Here is a 17345-nt window from a genome sequence, read left to right on the forward strand (position 1 = left end):
GTTGCTATGCAGTTGCTAAGATATTCAGAGTGTTTTTTCTATGTTCCTACAGTATGCAGTTGCTATGGTGTTCTGAGTAGTTTTTCATGTTGCTATGCAGTTGCCAAGATATTTAGTGTTTTTTCTGTATGTTGCTATGCAGTTGCTGAGGTATTTATAGTGTTTTTCTGCATGTTGCTATGCAGTTGATATGCTGTTCTGAGTAGTTTTTCATGTTGCTATGCAGTTGCTAATGTATTCCGAGATGTTGTTTCATGTTGCTGTGTAGTTGCTAAGGTGTTCAGAACAGTTTGTCATATTACTATGCAGTTGCTAAGGTATATTCTGAAACATTTTTTTCATGTTGCTATGCAGTTGCTAAGATAATCAGATGTTTTTTCTGTATGTTGCTATTAAGGTATCCCGAGTGTTTTTTTTTTCTTTCACATATTGTTATGCAGTTTCTCAGTACTTCACAGTTTACTGGTTTATTTAAAAGTGATGCGACATTTCTACATACACAACCTGATTTGAGGTTTCATTCGTCTTCACAGCACGAACACTGCAGGATGGGTTCTTTGCAGGATCATTCAGATTTTAACAATGCTATGCGTTGCTTAACTGATTTTGTTGACTAACCTCTTGACCTCAATCCCTCCTGTTCATAAAGAAGAAAGCAATTATGTTCTGCATTCGCTATGAGGATTACATTCCCCAAAGAGACCATTTAATTGAAGCAAGATCAGCAGGTACAAATGTGATAGGCTGTGTGGAAACCACATGCATGTGCACTTCAGTACAGACTCACTCCCAACCACAAGCTACTAATCTACACCAGAAATGTCATAAAATCCTCCAGCTCACTGAGTCTCTGAGATGTTTGCTATCTGACAATTACTACATTAGTGATGCATTTAGATTGTGTGAGAACCCCAAGTGTTCCTTTGTTTTTGCCATGTGCACAGTTATACTAAATGACTATACATAGCCTTAGGAAATGTTGTGGTCGTTAATCATGTTAGACGACACTGGAGCCACGGAGACAATGAAAGGAAACAGCAAGTGTTTGTATTTCTCTTAAAGGTGAGCTTTGAATTCTTCAGATGTTTCACTAATGGTTTTTAGGAAGGATAAAACACTGAGACAAACTGCTTTTCAGTGTATATCAGTTGACGTCCAACCAGACAAACTGTTCTGTTACAACTCACTCAACACTAGCGCATTAAAACTGTGCCAACACGCAGGCAGACAGTTGAGCGCTCACACAGATACACATGACTTTTGTCTTGTGAGTTGTGTATACAGACCTCACACTGATACGGATGTGTGCTTTCAGTGCTGCCTGGCACACACATACACCGACAAACACTCTCCGCCCACTATTACTAGATCATATTACAGAGTGAATATGTAAGTAAAACATGGCTGCAAAACCACACTCGCTCACGTTTGGCCATGCAAAGTGATAAAGGCTTCAATAACACTTTTACAGGCAGCATGTCTGTGCTCATCTCGGCAACATATTAGCAAATATAATAAATCAGTTGAGTGAGTAAATCTGTCAACTTAATCTTAAATCATATGGGTGTGTGGTAGTGTCTTGGAAGGCTAAAGGAAAAAAAAGAAAAATAATTTTCTTCATCAGCATTTTTAGCTTTTTTTCCAGTAAAAATAAAGTAAATAATAAAGTTAAATCTATATTATATATTATTATCACATATATTAAATGTATTATATTATATCAAATAATATATCTACTATAGTACATTTTTCTTGACATTGGAAATTTGCTTTGTCTTGTAAGCATAAACCTAATCAAAATTTATTAGATGTCCGCTTACACACACACACACACACACACACACACACACACGCACCCACGCACACACACACACACACACACACATATATACATGTATATATGTTTGTTTGTTTTTTTTACTAGAAAATAATATGGTCACGAATTTTTGCTTTTCACTTTTTCATACATCTGTATCACATGTGACCTGTATTGTACGTGAGGGTAAAAATCTAATTTGGGTCACAATCAGCTGAGGTGTGAACTAAGATTTGTAAGCATTTGTTAGCATAAGCTAAATTTCTTAAGCCTAAAATAACAAAAAAAGATGGGCTTTGTTTGGCCATGAATTATATATGCATGCAAAGAATGTACTAAGCAAATTTGTAATAAATTTAAGCCTTAAATGTTCAAAACATGAACAAACAGTCATCCACTAAAGTATTATTAGATTCATTACTGCAATTACAAATAATTGTACCAGATCAGTCCAATCTAGACAATTAAATTTCCTCTTTACATTTTTCAGATAAGCGCATAAGGCTCAGAGAAGCATAGAGACATATGCTCTTTCGTATTGTGAATAATTTGAGAATTACTTTGAGTTACTCATAATCCTTATTAGAATAATGATATCATGAAATGAAAGCTGTACTGGTGTCACTAGAGTTGGTGTGTGCATTCACCTTGTAACCAGTTTGGCTAGAGTGAAAACAGAAAACCTGTCACAATGCTGCTGGATATTTTGATTTTGTACCAGACAATTGCAGGGCTTCAAAGTGTATATTCACAAAGAATGGAACACATAAAATTACTTAATATGTTCCTTTTGTAACAGTCATAGTATGATGTCCGCAGCTGGGATAAATTATATGACCAGAATAGTTGTTTCTTTCACAAAGAAGCGGATATCTGTGTTTCTGGATAACACACTGAGGTTACAATGCCTTTAGAAAGTATTTAGTCATTTTGTTTCTGTTAAACATCCAAATGTTTCTCCCTTTAATATCATCATAAATGCAATACATTTATGATCGAACGCAGGCATGATTTCATGTTGGGCCCTCTAGCTACTCTCACAAAGAGGCTAAATCTTAGAAGAGCTGTTAAGATTGTTGACATATGGACAGTTTCTCTCATTCTCAGTTTCTGGCCTTATATCATTTCTCTTACATTTGAGCCCATTTCGTACAGTTGCTTATTTAGTAGGATGGCCTGGTCTGAGCTGTGTTATTTTCCATTTTGTTACATTGGACGTCACACTACTCTTAGGAAAGTTTAAAACTTTGCCAGCCATTTTATAACTTTCTCCAGGTTTTTTTTTCTCTCACTTACATGGTCATAAAGTTCCACAGGCATCTGTTGGTCTCCATGACAGCAGGACTAAATCAGTCTGCTGTTGGAGCTGTTTTACCTCAAAAAGTGAGTTATATTTAAGTTAACGTTAAATATTTAAATCACCAATGGATTTGAAATCTACATGAAGGTGTCCAGATAAAATTCAGACCCAGATGGAATGTTTTTGTTTGCTTTGCTTTGCCTCATCTGGTCTGATTTTAGGAAAAAATCTGTAGAATTCTTTGGTAAAGTCTTGGAAATGTGTGAGGAAAATAAGCTGAAAAAAGGAAATGATGTTTATCTTAAAAATAAGCAGTTGTTCACCAGTGGAATCAAAGTCACCAATGAATGTATACGTAAGAAAAAAATCAGGCCCATAAAGAAACAGATGGTTTTTGCTGTGATTATTTGTTTCATTTTGTGTTTTGGTTTGCTTTGCTTTGGTCTGATTTTGAAAAAAAAAAAATCTCAAGATAATTCTCAAGATAAAATTCAGACCCTGATAGAATTGTTTTGTTTTGTTTGCATCTTCTGGTCTGATGTTGGAAAAAGTATCTGTAGAATTCTCAAGACAAAATTCAGCCCTGATAGAATTTGGTGTTTTGTTTTATTTTCATCTTCTGGTTTGATTATGGAAAAACAAAATCTATAGAATTCTCAAAACAAAATTCAGGCCTTTACATTGCCTTTCAACATTATTGGGATTTAGGTTATTTCTTTAGAAAAATCCTTTAATTTGACTTGGCAAGCTAGCAGAAAAAAATAAACATTTAATGGAGAAATGAGCGCTGAGGTCATCTCTAAATTACGGGTCAGATCAGTGTGGATCATGATGTCATATGATGTTACTGTGCTAAAACATTTCCACCCACATTCCTTCTGTTCCAACCCCGTTATTTGGAAATGGATTTCAGGTTTAGGAGGTTACGACTAGTGTCACTAAATCTGTTTAACACTGATTTGTTAAGAAGGTGTGACCTGTGAATTGTTTGGCTGATATGCAGGTGCGTATCAATTTTGATTAGCAGGAGGGTGCAGTAAAAAGAGGTGGCCACACAGTGCTTCACACTCGCCCTCTGTTTTACAACAAAACAGATTTGACTAGTGGCCATAGAGATGTATACTCATTGATTTGAATCAGAATGGTCAGGGAAAGCCCAACAAAATAACCTGGCATAATACAGACATGGAATCCCAACAACAGAAATCTACATCTAAATGATCTTAATCAAAGTGTAAAAGGATAAGTGTTCCTTAAATGTTAGAACTGGGTGTGTAGGTATTTTTGTAATTGAAAAATTATGATAGGTAGAGTACACTCGTCAGGATACACTCGTTAGATGTTTGCCAGAGATTCCTGTCTGGTAGTAGCAGGTGATTCATTTACAGAAGGTGTGAGTGAATTGTGTTAAAAGGGAGGAGACAGATAGATGTACAGAGATGAATGAAGAACAAGACAAAGATGATAATGACAGGAAAAAGTCACACTGTGAGCTCGGGGAAGTTCTGACATCTTAGGTGTGCGATAATAGCATACTGTTTACTCCATACTACAGTAGGGAAAAAAATTATTTGATCCCCTGCTGATTTTGTACGTTTGCCCACTGACAAAGAATGATCAGTCTATAATTTTAATGTTAGGTTTATATGAACAGTGAGAGACAGAATAACAACAACAACAACAACAAAAAAAAAATATCCAGAAAAACGCATTTCAAAAAAGTTATAAATTGATTTGCATTTTAATGAGTCAAATAAGTACTTGAACCCTTCGCAAAACATGACTTAGTGCTTGGTGGCAAAACCGTTGTTGGCAATCACAGAGGTCAGACGTTTCTTGTAGTTGGCCACCAGGTTTGCACACATCTCAGGAGGGATTTTGTCCCACTCCTCTTTGCAGATCCTCTCCAAGTCATTAAGGTTTCGAGGCTGACGTTCGGCAACTCGAACCTTCAGCTCCCTCCACAGATTTTCTATGGGATTAAGGGACCTTGCGGGCGCTGCAGGATTTCAGTCCTTCACGGCGTAGTGTGTTACCAGTTGTTTTCTTGGTGTCTATAGGTCCCAGCTGCCTTGAGATCATTGACAAGATCCTCCCATGTAGTTCTGGGCTGATTCCTCACCGTTCTCATGATCATTGAAACTCCACGAGGTGAGATCTTGCATGGAGCCCCAGACCGAGGGAGATTGACCGTTATCTTGTGTTTCGTAAATGTATTTGTAGTATACTTAGCATGAAATAAATGTATTTCAAAAACATTTTAGTATAATATTTTTCACTAGAGAAAGTTCCATAATTTTGAACATATCCTTAGTTGAATTTTGAGGATAACAGAAACTTATTTGAACAATGCTACCACAGAGATTGATTTTTTTCTCTCTCTTCCAACTCAAGAATAGCCCCCCCTTTCTTTCTAGACACACCCACACAACCCGGGCATAGGCTGCAGAAATAGCTCTGAGTTGTAGAAACTCTGAATCATGAACACGCAAGTTCCAATAATACTACAACGGTTGAAATTCTTCCATGGATTTCCCATGCTATCCAAAAATATCCATGTCCTAACCAGAGAGAGGCTGCATTCTCCACCATATTCATTCCATATGCTAAGTTACTTTAGAGAGGAAGGATATCATGTCTGCTATTGTCAGGAGTGAGAAATCTCCACCCAACAACCAAATACTGCATTCAAAAGGCCTTATATAAACATATTTCAATCAGTTGTATCAAAATCCCAGTGTAGCTTGCCAAGATATAGATTACTCATAATGAAGTAACATAAACAAACTAGTCACCTGAAAAAGTAAAAAGCTAAAATAACTAAAAGAAGCTAAAGTAGCTACATTAAAGCTACTTAAAGGGGGGGGGGGGGGGGGGGAATCATGGAATAAGTGACCTCAAAATGTCACCAATCAGAATCAAGTGTTTCAGAGAGCCGTGTAATAATAAAAAAATACAGTTAATAATTTAATGTTTGCACGTTTCAGTGTTTGTACACTCAAATAAACTTGTTTATTATTTTTAGCAGTTTGTGTTACATGCACAACTTCCTGCCATATCCTGCCATACCAGAGTACATTCAAAGTGAGAGATTTATGAGTTTGAAGTGTTTGAAGTAACATTGCCCTCAGCGATAACTTGAAACGTTTTTCCTCATCAGCACACTTCAACATACATAACTATGAAAATATGCATATGTGGTTTTACAAACTAACAAAGAAAGAAAGAAAGAAAGAAAGAAAGAAAGAAAGAAAGAAAGAAAGAAAAAGAGAAAGAAAGAAAAAAAATAAAAACTGAATCAACTTCCACGTAACTTCCACTTTCTTTTCCGGGGTAAGATTTTTTATTTCATGATGATTATCTTTTAAGAACATTTATATGACAAGCCTTTTCTTGTATGTTTTTATCATGTAATGCAAGCTATTCTCGCAATAAACTTGCGCAAACTGCTAATTTCACACATATATTTAGCTTGATGATAAGCTTCCTAGTAATCATGGCATCTCTTCAAAAGTCTCCATGGTAACATATCAGACTTTAACATCCAATCACTATAGCAGAGGCCAGGAAATGTGAATCTGTGTCAGTAGTAGTTTGTGTTCTGTGGTAACCCTGCTGCCATGACAACTAGGGGTGTGTTCTCTGGTCAGGCGGCCATTGGGGAAGTACCGAGCAGACGTACAGAAAGCCCTCAACCACTGAAAACCACAGAATATTTCACCGCTGAGGAATCTTGCACTCCATTCTTTCTCAGTCCTACTAACAGGTTGCAGCCTCTGAACAAATGCTGAAGATGTTTTGTGCTTAGACTCATGGAGATTGAGATTGGATGTTGTCTGAAATTATCCCAGATTCAAGTTTTTGGCATTTTTACAATGCCTTGTTCACCCTAAGACATTTGGGATTTCTCTGATGCCTGAATTAGTTTTTACTCACAATCAATTCACAACGATGAGTGAACATGTGACCAGACTTCATTTCTTCCATTCATATGCATGCAAATGAGTGAGTGTTTGGGGCCAGCTGACAGATGTGTCATTTGTCTTTTTAAGTGATTTTGTGATCTTTTTTTATACTTTACAGACTTACATATTTGGTTTTCTGTGGTGTATTCTACATTGTTATCTCAAATTTTGATGATTGTCATCAAGGTAATGTTATATAGAGGGCAAACATAAATGATACTTTGTCAAATTTGCAAAAAATACTTGTGATAGTCTTTAACACAACAATATGAATGAAAACTACATCATATGCTGTTTTTTTCCAGTAAAAATCACATTTTGTACTAAACTTATTTTGAACACAAAAAAAAATCGAAAATAAAACTTTTATTTGAAAATATCAATATTTAAATTTTGATACTGAAAATATCAAGAAATATAAAAATAGATTGTTGTGTGGTGGGCCAGTGAAAATCAGAAGTGATGGATTTATTGTGTGAGGCTTATAAGCATATTTCTGCTTTAAGATCAGTGAATTCTGAATGTTTACAGTAGGCCTACTGTGCAAAATTTATTATTTAATACTTTTGAAAGAAGTCTCTTATGCTCACCAAGACTGCATATATTTGATAAAAAAATACAGTAAAACAGTAATATTGTGAAATATTATTACAAAAAGAACTATTTTCTGTTAACATATTTTACAATAGCATATATAATATAATAGCAAAAATAAGCAAAGCTGAATTTGATCAGCATCATATTACATATAGTCTTCAGTGTCACACGATTCTTCCGAAATTATTTGCTGATTTGCTGCTCAAGAAATATTTATTATTATTATCATCATTGCATTATCAAACAGCTGTGCTGCTTAATTTTTTTTTAAACGGATGCTCTAGAGACATCATATCATGTTTCCTGCATTCTGGTTACTAACACAGAAGCCATAGAGTGTGACATCACATCCTGTCGCCCGCACTTGACACAGGATCAGTAATTTAGCATAAAATCTAGAGTGACGCACCTTGAGGGAGTGATCAGAGAGCAAGTCGTATGTGCGTATGTGTTTTGGGTGTAGTGGGGTGTCTCCGATTTCACAAAGATAATCGAACACGGTATGTGCTGAAGCATAACTAAAAGCATTAAGCAACATTGAAATCTGAACCGTGAAAGCATCAAATATCATTATTTCTCACAATGTAATGTTTACACTATTCATTGTTCTGTGACTGTCACAAGGCCATCATCAAAGGGCTCAGCTGATTCTAACAGTATCAGTCACTTGATGTGATCAGATACAATCAAAGTTCACGTTAGAGTGATTCAATTAGATTGTCAAGTGTATACAGAGTCAAGTACAGCAGGAATATCAGGTTGCAAATTTATGATGAAATCCTCATTCAACATGATTCATAACTGACTCTTAACTCTGTACGTAAAGAATGTGCATTATGAAATTAACAGCTTCATTTCTAATTCACTCCCTTGTTATTAGACGGCATGAAAACATGCAAGAAACCCTTATAATTATTTATGAACACATATGGCTGTACACAAGAGCTTTAGATGAAGGGTTGGCATGTTCATTATGTAACATTAAATGCTGGTTTTCTGTCTGGCTGTCACAAAAAGTGACAGAAAACCTGCGTGAAAAGAGGAATCTTATAATTAAGCAATGTTCTGGGCAGAGACTTGCAGATTCATAACTCTTGGTTTTGTTTTCATGTTGATTATGAGATAAGATACTGGGAATGACAGCAAAATGTCCAGGAAGAGTTCAAAACAGAACAGACACACCTGTTTGTACATTTAGAGAATGTTAGAAAACATTCCACTAGTAACTACTAGCTATGGTACACTTTGTGTTCTTCGTTTAGTGGGGTTCAAGGCAGAAGATGAGACAGAGACATTGTTGTAGTTCTGAGATGCATATTCACTCTCTGAGTCGAGAGAGTGAGTCATAGGCACATTGGTTTACAAAAATATCTTAGTTTCAGTGGCATGAATGCTTCCTGCAGGGCTGTCCTTAAGAGACTTCAATAAGCTGCTTTCAAAAGCTGCTACAAATGGCTAGAAACATCTATCCATCTATTTTTTCCCCTTTGTAGAGTCACAGTCTATAAATGAATGAATTGCTATTTTCAGGCAGCTATACAATAATAAATAAATGTTCTCTTGTTAATTGTTTGGATGTTGTGAAGTGCAAAGTTATTATGCCTGAAAATAAAGCCGTATTATATCTGCATGGAAAAAGTGAGCCTGATCAGGTTTTCCCTGGTTCCTCTCAAAAACAATAGCTGGGATTCTGTAATATTAGGAAAGGCCAGCGCCTTAAGATATTATGAATCCTTGACTGAAAACCAGTGAAGAAGATTAAAGCAGAGGGGATCTCAAGATACTGCTGATTAAATCAGTAGCTTTTCTAAATGCTCATGTATTAATAATGAAAGACAGCAGACACTCAGAGAGAAAACATTTGACACGTGCACTACAGCAGGTCATCCTGTTTCTGTTTGAAATTGTTATCTGACTCAATACGTTATTGACTTCAATAATGAGGCCTTTTTAATTGTATCACATGCCACGCCTGATGACCCAACCGTAGAAACACCTGGTGATGTAATCAGAGTGGTCAATGGAAAGGACTGTGCTGGATGAACAGGTCAAGGCAGATACAGTTTTGTTTGAGCAGATACTGTAATGCTTAGAGAATTAACAATTCCAGTGCATTGGTGTGGTCATCTAGAAGCATCTGGAATATCCAATGGTGATTGAATCAAAACAAGACATAACAGAAAAAAAGTCACATATCTCATATCACATATCAGTGCAAATATCTCCTGTCTTTTAATAAGCTAAAACTGGAGAAGGCCCAAATTATTATATGGCTTTCCCAAAACTCAAAACTTCAAAACTCAAACTCAGAGCCTTCATCACCTTTAAAACACAAGCCTTTGGTTATTTAACTATAAACCCAGAAAGACCGTAACCCTGGTTAACTTTAGGAGGTCTCTGGATTCCAGAGGGCTTCAGGACCTTAAGGGTAGATTTTAAAACATGATGAGTTTTGCCTGCCAACTGAGAATCTGTAGGTGGCCTCCATGATGTACAGTAAGACAGTTTCAACTAGGTTTGCTTATAGTCCTGTCTGTAAAGTTATGATTTGCAAAGTATTACAGTATGTAACATACTTAATTTTCCACCATGTTTAGCTCAACTGTACAGAGTTTTTGAGTTACCATATAATGTCTGTATTTAAATATTATATCACAGTAGATAATGCTAAAGCACAGCTGGACATCGCATGCTCCACTTTGTGCACCTTCCAGTGCTCAGAGATAAAACATGTCAGCTGTCAGAGGTTTAAAGTGAAATTTAACACCTTCCAGATGTCTTATTTGTATAGGAAAATCCATAGTTGCATGCTATTCCAGTATGACACATTGGCTTGTAGATTCTGTTGCAGCAATAGAATACTTTAGTACCAGTATTTAATATTATTGACATATTATTGTGTTCCCACTTTGTATTTTGGCTTTTATCAAAGAATATAATATATATATATATATATATATATATATATATATATATATATATATATATATATATATATATATATATATAGGCTGTTAACCAGAATTATCCAAAGAAAAGGGGAAACTACAGAAGCCATTTTATTGTTTCAACCATTAACATTTCCAGCAAAATATTTGTTTCTAGTCATACTGAATTACTAAAACATTCAAGTACTGGATAGGCTAGGAATGTAGGGATACGAGTATTGAATTTCAAACAGACCCACCTTCTACACCTAAGCACTGGCCAATCAGAGCCTCCTTTTGGCTCCTCCCACTCAGCAGCACATATAGTAGGAGGCCGAGTCTGCTGTTCTCTATCTGCTCGAGTTTCTCCAGCACAGCAGACAAGGCTCTTATCTGCTGCTCTCGCTCTCCTTGCTCCAGGTCATTCTTTACCAGCACAAGACAGAAAACACATCAGCAGGATGTCGTTCAGCAAGAAAACCAGCTACACTGTGAAATCCTCTTCCTCTGGATCTGTCCCACGCAGCTTCAGCAGTATGTCCTACTCCGGCCCCAGTGCCAGCCGGCAGAGCTACAGTGTGCGCAGCTCCTATGGAGGTGCCAACCGTGGCATGGGAGCTGGATTGGGAGGTGGCAGCTTCATCAGCAGCTCTTCAGCCTATGGTCTTGGCATGGGAATGGGCATGGGCATGGGTACCGGTGTCGTAGCACCCATCCAAGCAGTCACCTTCAACAAGAGCCTTCTGGCGCCTCTGAACCTGGAGATCGACCCCAATATCCAGGTTGTCCGTACCCAGGAGAAAGAACAAATCAAGACCCTCAACAACCGCTTCGCTTCCTTCATTGATAAGGTGGGTTTAAAGTTTCTTTCTTTGCAGTTTTATTAGTCAAAGAGTTTCCAGGTATGAGTCAAACTAAAGGTCGCAATAAGCCAGAAAAGACTGCATGTTCTTGCTTAAAACCTCCCTAGAAGTTAATCTAGCGTGGTACAGAAAATATATGTGGGATTGGATACGTTCTCATCAAAGAGAAAGAAACTAGATTTATGGAAAGTGGAGAAAAGGGTGTGTGCATGGTCAGATTGTGAGGGCTTTTCATTTGAATGGGATGCCCTGAGGCTCTTCTGAAACCCTTGTGGAGAGTCCACACCCAAATAAGGACGTCCTGCAGGACATGAAACCTGTTATCTGCATATCAACATTGTTAAATTATTACAAACTATTACATTTCCAAACAAACATTATCCATATTAGAAGAAAAGACAGTCACATACCAGATAGTTAATATTTAATTTGAAGAACTGGGGTCATGTTCTGGATAACACTGGATAGGTTACATAATAGTGTTCAACAAGAGGAAGAAACATTCTGCCATACTTTTAAGCCTTTGTGCCCTTCCTCTTAACTACAATAGTCTACTTTGCATTACATTATTTGATTAAAACACACTGTTTTGAATGAGAAAGCTGATTAGTAATGTCAGCTGGCTCAGTTTACTGTAATCTAATTGTGTGCAATGTTCAACTTAAGCTGTTAAAAGTCTTATCACTGAATTATTTGCTATCCGCCCACCATTTACACACTCTTTTGAGAGACTCCAGCAGCTCTGGTCTCTTCCTGCCGTCCTTTGATTATTAACTACATTGATTGTCCAATCTCCAAAAAGTAAATTCCACAGGATAAGTACAGCTTTAGTCACTCTTCCTGATGTCCTACTGGAATATGCGTCACAATTTCCAAGGGGAAAAAGCATTACAAACTGGAAACATGTGCATTTCTCATTATTTAAGAAAAACAATGCTTTCCTTTGTGAAGATTGTGAACCACAAGCAATATGTTGGTATATGGTTTCACTTCTGTGAGCTGGCGCAGAACCATGCTTCCAAAATGACTTTGCAGCATCGGTCTGGGGGCGTTGCTCCCTGAAGCTGAACTTACTGCCAAGTATGGTTTTCATTTGTGCCTTGATTGAGACAAAACCTCTATTCTAATCTTGCCAATGTAGGTACGTTTCCTGGAGCAGCAAAACAAGATGCTGGAGACAAAATGGAGCCTTCTTCAGAACCAGACGACCACACGCTCCAACATCGATGCCATGTTTGAGGCCTATATTAACAATCTGCGCAGACAGCTTGACAGCCTTGGCAATGACAAAATGAAGCTGGAGGCTGACCTGCACAACATGCAAGGCCTTGTTGAAGACTTCAAAAACAAGTACGTATAATGGCTTTCACAAAAGCCTCATTTTAATTTGGCTGGACGTATAGTCTGGGGATGGACAGCGCCAAAGCATTATCAAAGGAGGCTTTTGTAGTGCACTTAAGTGTTCCCAAAATAAATGAGGCTCTATAAATTCAAATTGAGGGAAAAAAATTATTAAAGGTCTTATGGGAGTAAGCTCAATTCATTATCCAACATGGCTTATATAACTGATACAGAAACTACATGGTTGCTGTAGTCACTCCCTGGTATACCTGCCCATTGTCCAACCCTTTTGAGATTTGAATCATATTATAGGCATTTCAGTACATAATAACTTGTTGAAAAAAAACGTCCGTGCCTCAACTAAACAGGTGTCAGCATGAGTCAGATAGATTACAGCTATTGAACAAACATTTATGCAGCACCTTTCATGGATCTCTAAACAAATCTGATGGCCCAATTAATGCTAAAACCCATGGGAGACACTGAACTGAATCCAGAAAAACCTGATAAGCATTTCACACTGAAAAAGATGGAGCATGGCTACCCCCTAGTGTACAAACCCATTTATAAACAATTAGTTGAACCAATGTCATTTTCTTTACTTCTCTTCAGGTATGAGGATGAGATCAACAAGCGCACAGAGTGTGAGAACGAGTTTGTGCTCATCAAGAAGGTTTGTAGATTGTCTTTTACTACTCATGGCCACTCATAAATGCTTACTTTAATCTTAAATGATGACTGAATTATGTTTACTTACCATAGGATGTCGATGAGGCCTACATGAATAAGGTTGAGCTGGAGGCCAAACTGGAAAGCCTCACTGACGAGATCAACTTCCTCAGGCAGATCTTTGAGGAGGTACATTGCAGCTAGAGAGTCCCACCAAAAATACAGTTTATTTACCTTTGACAAAACACAATTTGATAATGTTGCGCTCTCTCATTGTGAACTTGTAGGAGATCCGTGAGCTGCAGTCTCAGATCAAGGACACCTCAGTCGTTGTGGAGATGGATAACAGCAGGAATCTCGACATGGACTCCATTGTCGCTGAGGTCCGCGCTCAGTATGAAGACATCGCTAACCGAAGCCGCGCTGAGGCTGAGATGTGGTACAAGTCCAAGGTGTGTAATCTTTTGAGTATCATGCAAACTGCAAGTCTTTATTATCTAGTTGGTCATTGAGTTGAATGAGATATTCAATCTTACACATCATATGTTCCATTTCTCAGTACGAGGAGATGCAGACATCTGCCACCAAATACGGTGATGACCTTAGATCAACAAAAACAGAGATCGCTGATCTTAACCGCATGATTCAGAGACTTCAGTCCGAGATTGATGCCGTGAAAGGACAGGTATGTAACTAAGCAGAATGCACACGTGTGTTTAGTAAGGTAACAGGCATTAGGAGTGAAACTAAGCACAAATATTTCTCGTTTCAATAGCGCGCCAATTTGGAGAACCAGATCGCAGAGGCAGAGGAACGTGGCGAGTTGGCTGTGAGAGATGCCAAGGCCCGCATTAAGGACCTGGAAGATGCCCTGCAGAGAGCCAAGCAGGACATGGCCCGCCAGATTAGAGAATATCAGGACCTGATGAACGTCAAACTCGCCCTGGACATTGAGATTGCCACATACAGGAAGCTCCTGGAGGGAGAGGAGGACAGGTGAGTCAATGAAATGCATGCTTGCTGTGAGACCTAGGACTCTCTTTATGAGATGAAGTTCAGATTTCTCATTCTGCGCAGGAGTCTCATTACTTCTTGTTCACTCTTTTCCAACAGACTGGCAACTGGAATCAAGTCCATCAATATCTCAAAACAGAGCAGTAAGTTTGACTCTTTATCACAGAGAAACCCTACTTAAAAGCCCAGCATGGGATGCTCTTGTATCATGGACATTTCGTGCTGGTCTTTCAAGGTTCTTTCTTCACATGACAATTTTTATAACTAGCCTATATGAATTGCAGGAGAGCCTCATCTAACTTCTTCATGTTTCTGTCCCGTTAGCGAGCTATGGCTCTTATCCCCTGGAAAGTGCAAACAGCGGCTACGGCAGCTACTCTAGTTATTCCAGCGGCTATGGTGGCGGATACGGTGGCGGCTACAGCTCTGGCGGTGGCTACAGCTCTGGCGGTGGCTACAGCTCTGGCGGCGGCTACAGCTCTGGCGGCGGCTACAGCTCTGGCAGCGGCTACGGTGACACCGTCTCTCAGACCAAGAAGAGCGTTGTGATCAAGATGATCGAGACCAAGGATGGCAGAGTTGTGTCTGAGTCCTCTGAGGTCGTCCAAGATTGAGCGAAAACCCAAACACAATTCTGTCCTCTAAACCTCACGCCTCTTATGCATTCCTGACCTTCCCTCTCAACCGTTATGACTAGACGGAAATTCAGTCATAAACCAGGTTGTAAAGCAATAAACCATTCACTCTGACCAAAGTGTTCCAGAGGGACCAAATACTTTTCACTGCTCTTGTCGTGCCTTAATCCACATCACTAAAAACTCACACCCTCAGGCCTCTGCACAACAATGCTGTCTTCAGATCTTACCTTGCACAACATGGCCATGTGTATAGGCTGGACAATCCTCGATGTGCCACTAACATGAGCTAGCCATTTAGCTGAATTGCTCAACATGCTAAGAAACTGATTTCCACATTAACTATGAAGGGATATGTTGCGTTTGTGGTAAATTACTAGCATGTTAGTGGTAGATCCATGTGGTCTGCCTGTTTAGTGGAGACTGTCATTTCATTCTCTGGCAATTGTGTATCCTGTTTTCTGAGGTGCTGTTTTTGCTACTAAAATAAAGTGTTTACTTAAAACTTGTCTTCGTGTTTTTTTGTTTGTTTGTTTTTATTTGTGTTAACTAACTAGCCTCTCTACAAAACCCACAACCTGCAAAGACATGTCAGAAAGCTAAGGGCTCTCGGTTTGATAGGTCAGCATGGTTCAGTTCATCCCTGCTGGCACATTACTTACTCTTCACCATCGAGACAAAAATATTTCTGAAATAACTTTAACAGGCAGTCAATACTATTCTGAATAAGTAAAAAGGTTTGTGAGGTTTTCTGGGGGAAAATGCTTACAACAAGTCTTAGACACTTACATATTTCTTCTGGATGACTGAGGCACGTTGTACATGTGTTCCTGTTTTAAAAGAAACTGAAACGATTCCCAATGCGTTTCTGACCCCTAGAGGTTCATGGTGGAACTGCATGGTGTTTGAGAGCTGAAATGCATAATTTTGAAGATAAAATGAGTAAAAACAAGCAAAATTATAACCATTTACTCTCACTTTATACAAGATGTGTTATTCAGTATATTTACTAGAACGTTAGTTCAACTGGCAACACATATGGCCTGGACAACTGCGTCTGTGTGCCACCCAGTTAGTGCAGCAATGTCGCCTCTTACTCATGCTTGATTCTGACTTTGTCCTGTCTGACTCAAATAGTGACTTGCTATTACAATATATTTCCAGGAAATCAGATAGGCCTACATTTTGGCAAAAGAGCATCTGATTAAAATGGCTAAAGTAAAAAAAAAGAATTCAGTTGTTAAATATGGAAAGCACTTTAAAATTGTCTTTCAAAGATTGTACTACTACAATAAGACACCCATTAAATGTGCATTATTCTTCGAGTTAACTGTGTAATAAACTGGTAATCCTTATTTTGTGTGTGTGTGTGTGTGTGTGTGTGTGTGTGTGAGAGAATATATAAACTGTGGTAATTTGGTATTAAAATTGGTGTAGTTGTGATAACTGTAGTAACTTAAGTACTTAAGTAAAAACTATGATTACTGTATGGTTGCCACTGGAAAAAAAACCCATCTAAACAATAGCATTTGTGCATTGTTAGTAAATTGTTAGTACACCTATAGGTGTAGGCTATTATTGAATAAGCTAACTAATTAATATATAAAATTATTTCATAATAATTTTTATTTATTAGTTAATGTAGTACAATGAATGTAATTATTAATTAACATTAATTATGTAATAATTTTATGTATTAATCAGTTAGCTTATTCAACAGCAAAAGCTAATTCGTGTCTAACAATTTAACATAATACAATATAAATTAATATAATTTTTTTTTAATTGTAACATCCTTCCAGGATCACACTATGGTAACAAGTGATGGGGAGTCGACTCCAAAAGAGTTGATTCATCTACTCTGAATAGCCTGTAGGAGTTGACACTGTCATTGACTGTCATTGTTATGTTCAATATGGCTCATTCATTCAGTCATGCTTACATAATGCATGGCAGTTGAGTTCACTATCATCAAAGAGTGAACAAAATAAAATGAGGAACTCCATCCTCACCAAATACAATGAGGAATTCAAAAGGGTTCATTACTCAAATATTTTGTGGACATCTGGTGGTTAAAAGGATGAACTATTGTACCAAAGTGCAGTTGTTATAGGTCTATGGGCTAATGTAGGCTATTATGTTGTTTTATTATTTTTTTTTAATTCCTTTTAGGAGTCTTAAAAACATGGCATTAAACCATACTACTTCTCAACTAGCC

At 37.7% G+C, this 17345-nt stretch overlaps 1 protein-coding gene across 7 annotated transcripts in view; it reads left to right on the plus strand.

Moving 5' to 3' along the window:
- Nucleotides 1-15636, plus strand: part of LOC306859667 (intermediate filament protein ON3) — a 64478-nt gene extending 48842 nt beyond the window's left edge. For 6 of the 7 annotated variants that reach the window (XM_079400823.1, XM_079400828.1, XM_079400822.1 and 3 more), the window contains 9 exons: nucleotides 11026-11456; nucleotides 12610-12818; nucleotides 13422-13482; nucleotides 13572-13667; nucleotides 13766-13930; nucleotides 14038-14163; nucleotides 14254-14474; nucleotides 14592-14635; nucleotides 14817-15636. In XM_079400823.1, coding sequence (XP_079256949.1) covers nucleotides 11026-11456; nucleotides 12610-12818; nucleotides 13422-13482; nucleotides 13572-13667; nucleotides 13766-13930; nucleotides 14038-14163; nucleotides 14254-14474; nucleotides 14592-14635; nucleotides 14817-15106 — 1643 coding nt within the window. In that variant the 3' untranslated portion in view covers nucleotides 15107-15636. Of the gene's footprint in view, nucleotides 1-649; nucleotides 729-11025; nucleotides 11457-12609; nucleotides 12819-13421; nucleotides 13483-13571; nucleotides 13668-13765; nucleotides 13931-14037; nucleotides 14164-14253; nucleotides 14475-14591; nucleotides 14636-14816 lie in introns of all 7 variants that reach the window. The other variant, XM_079400824.1, reaches the window with a different exon arrangement.
- Nucleotides 15637-17345: the final 1709 nt, after the last annotated feature.

The sequence above is a fragment of the Barbus barbus genome, assembly GCF_936440315.1.
Source record: "Barbus barbus genome assembly, chromosome: 40".
In the NCBI taxonomy this organism is placed as follows: Eukaryota; Metazoa; Chordata; class Actinopteri; order Cypriniformes; family Cyprinidae; genus Barbus; species Barbus barbus.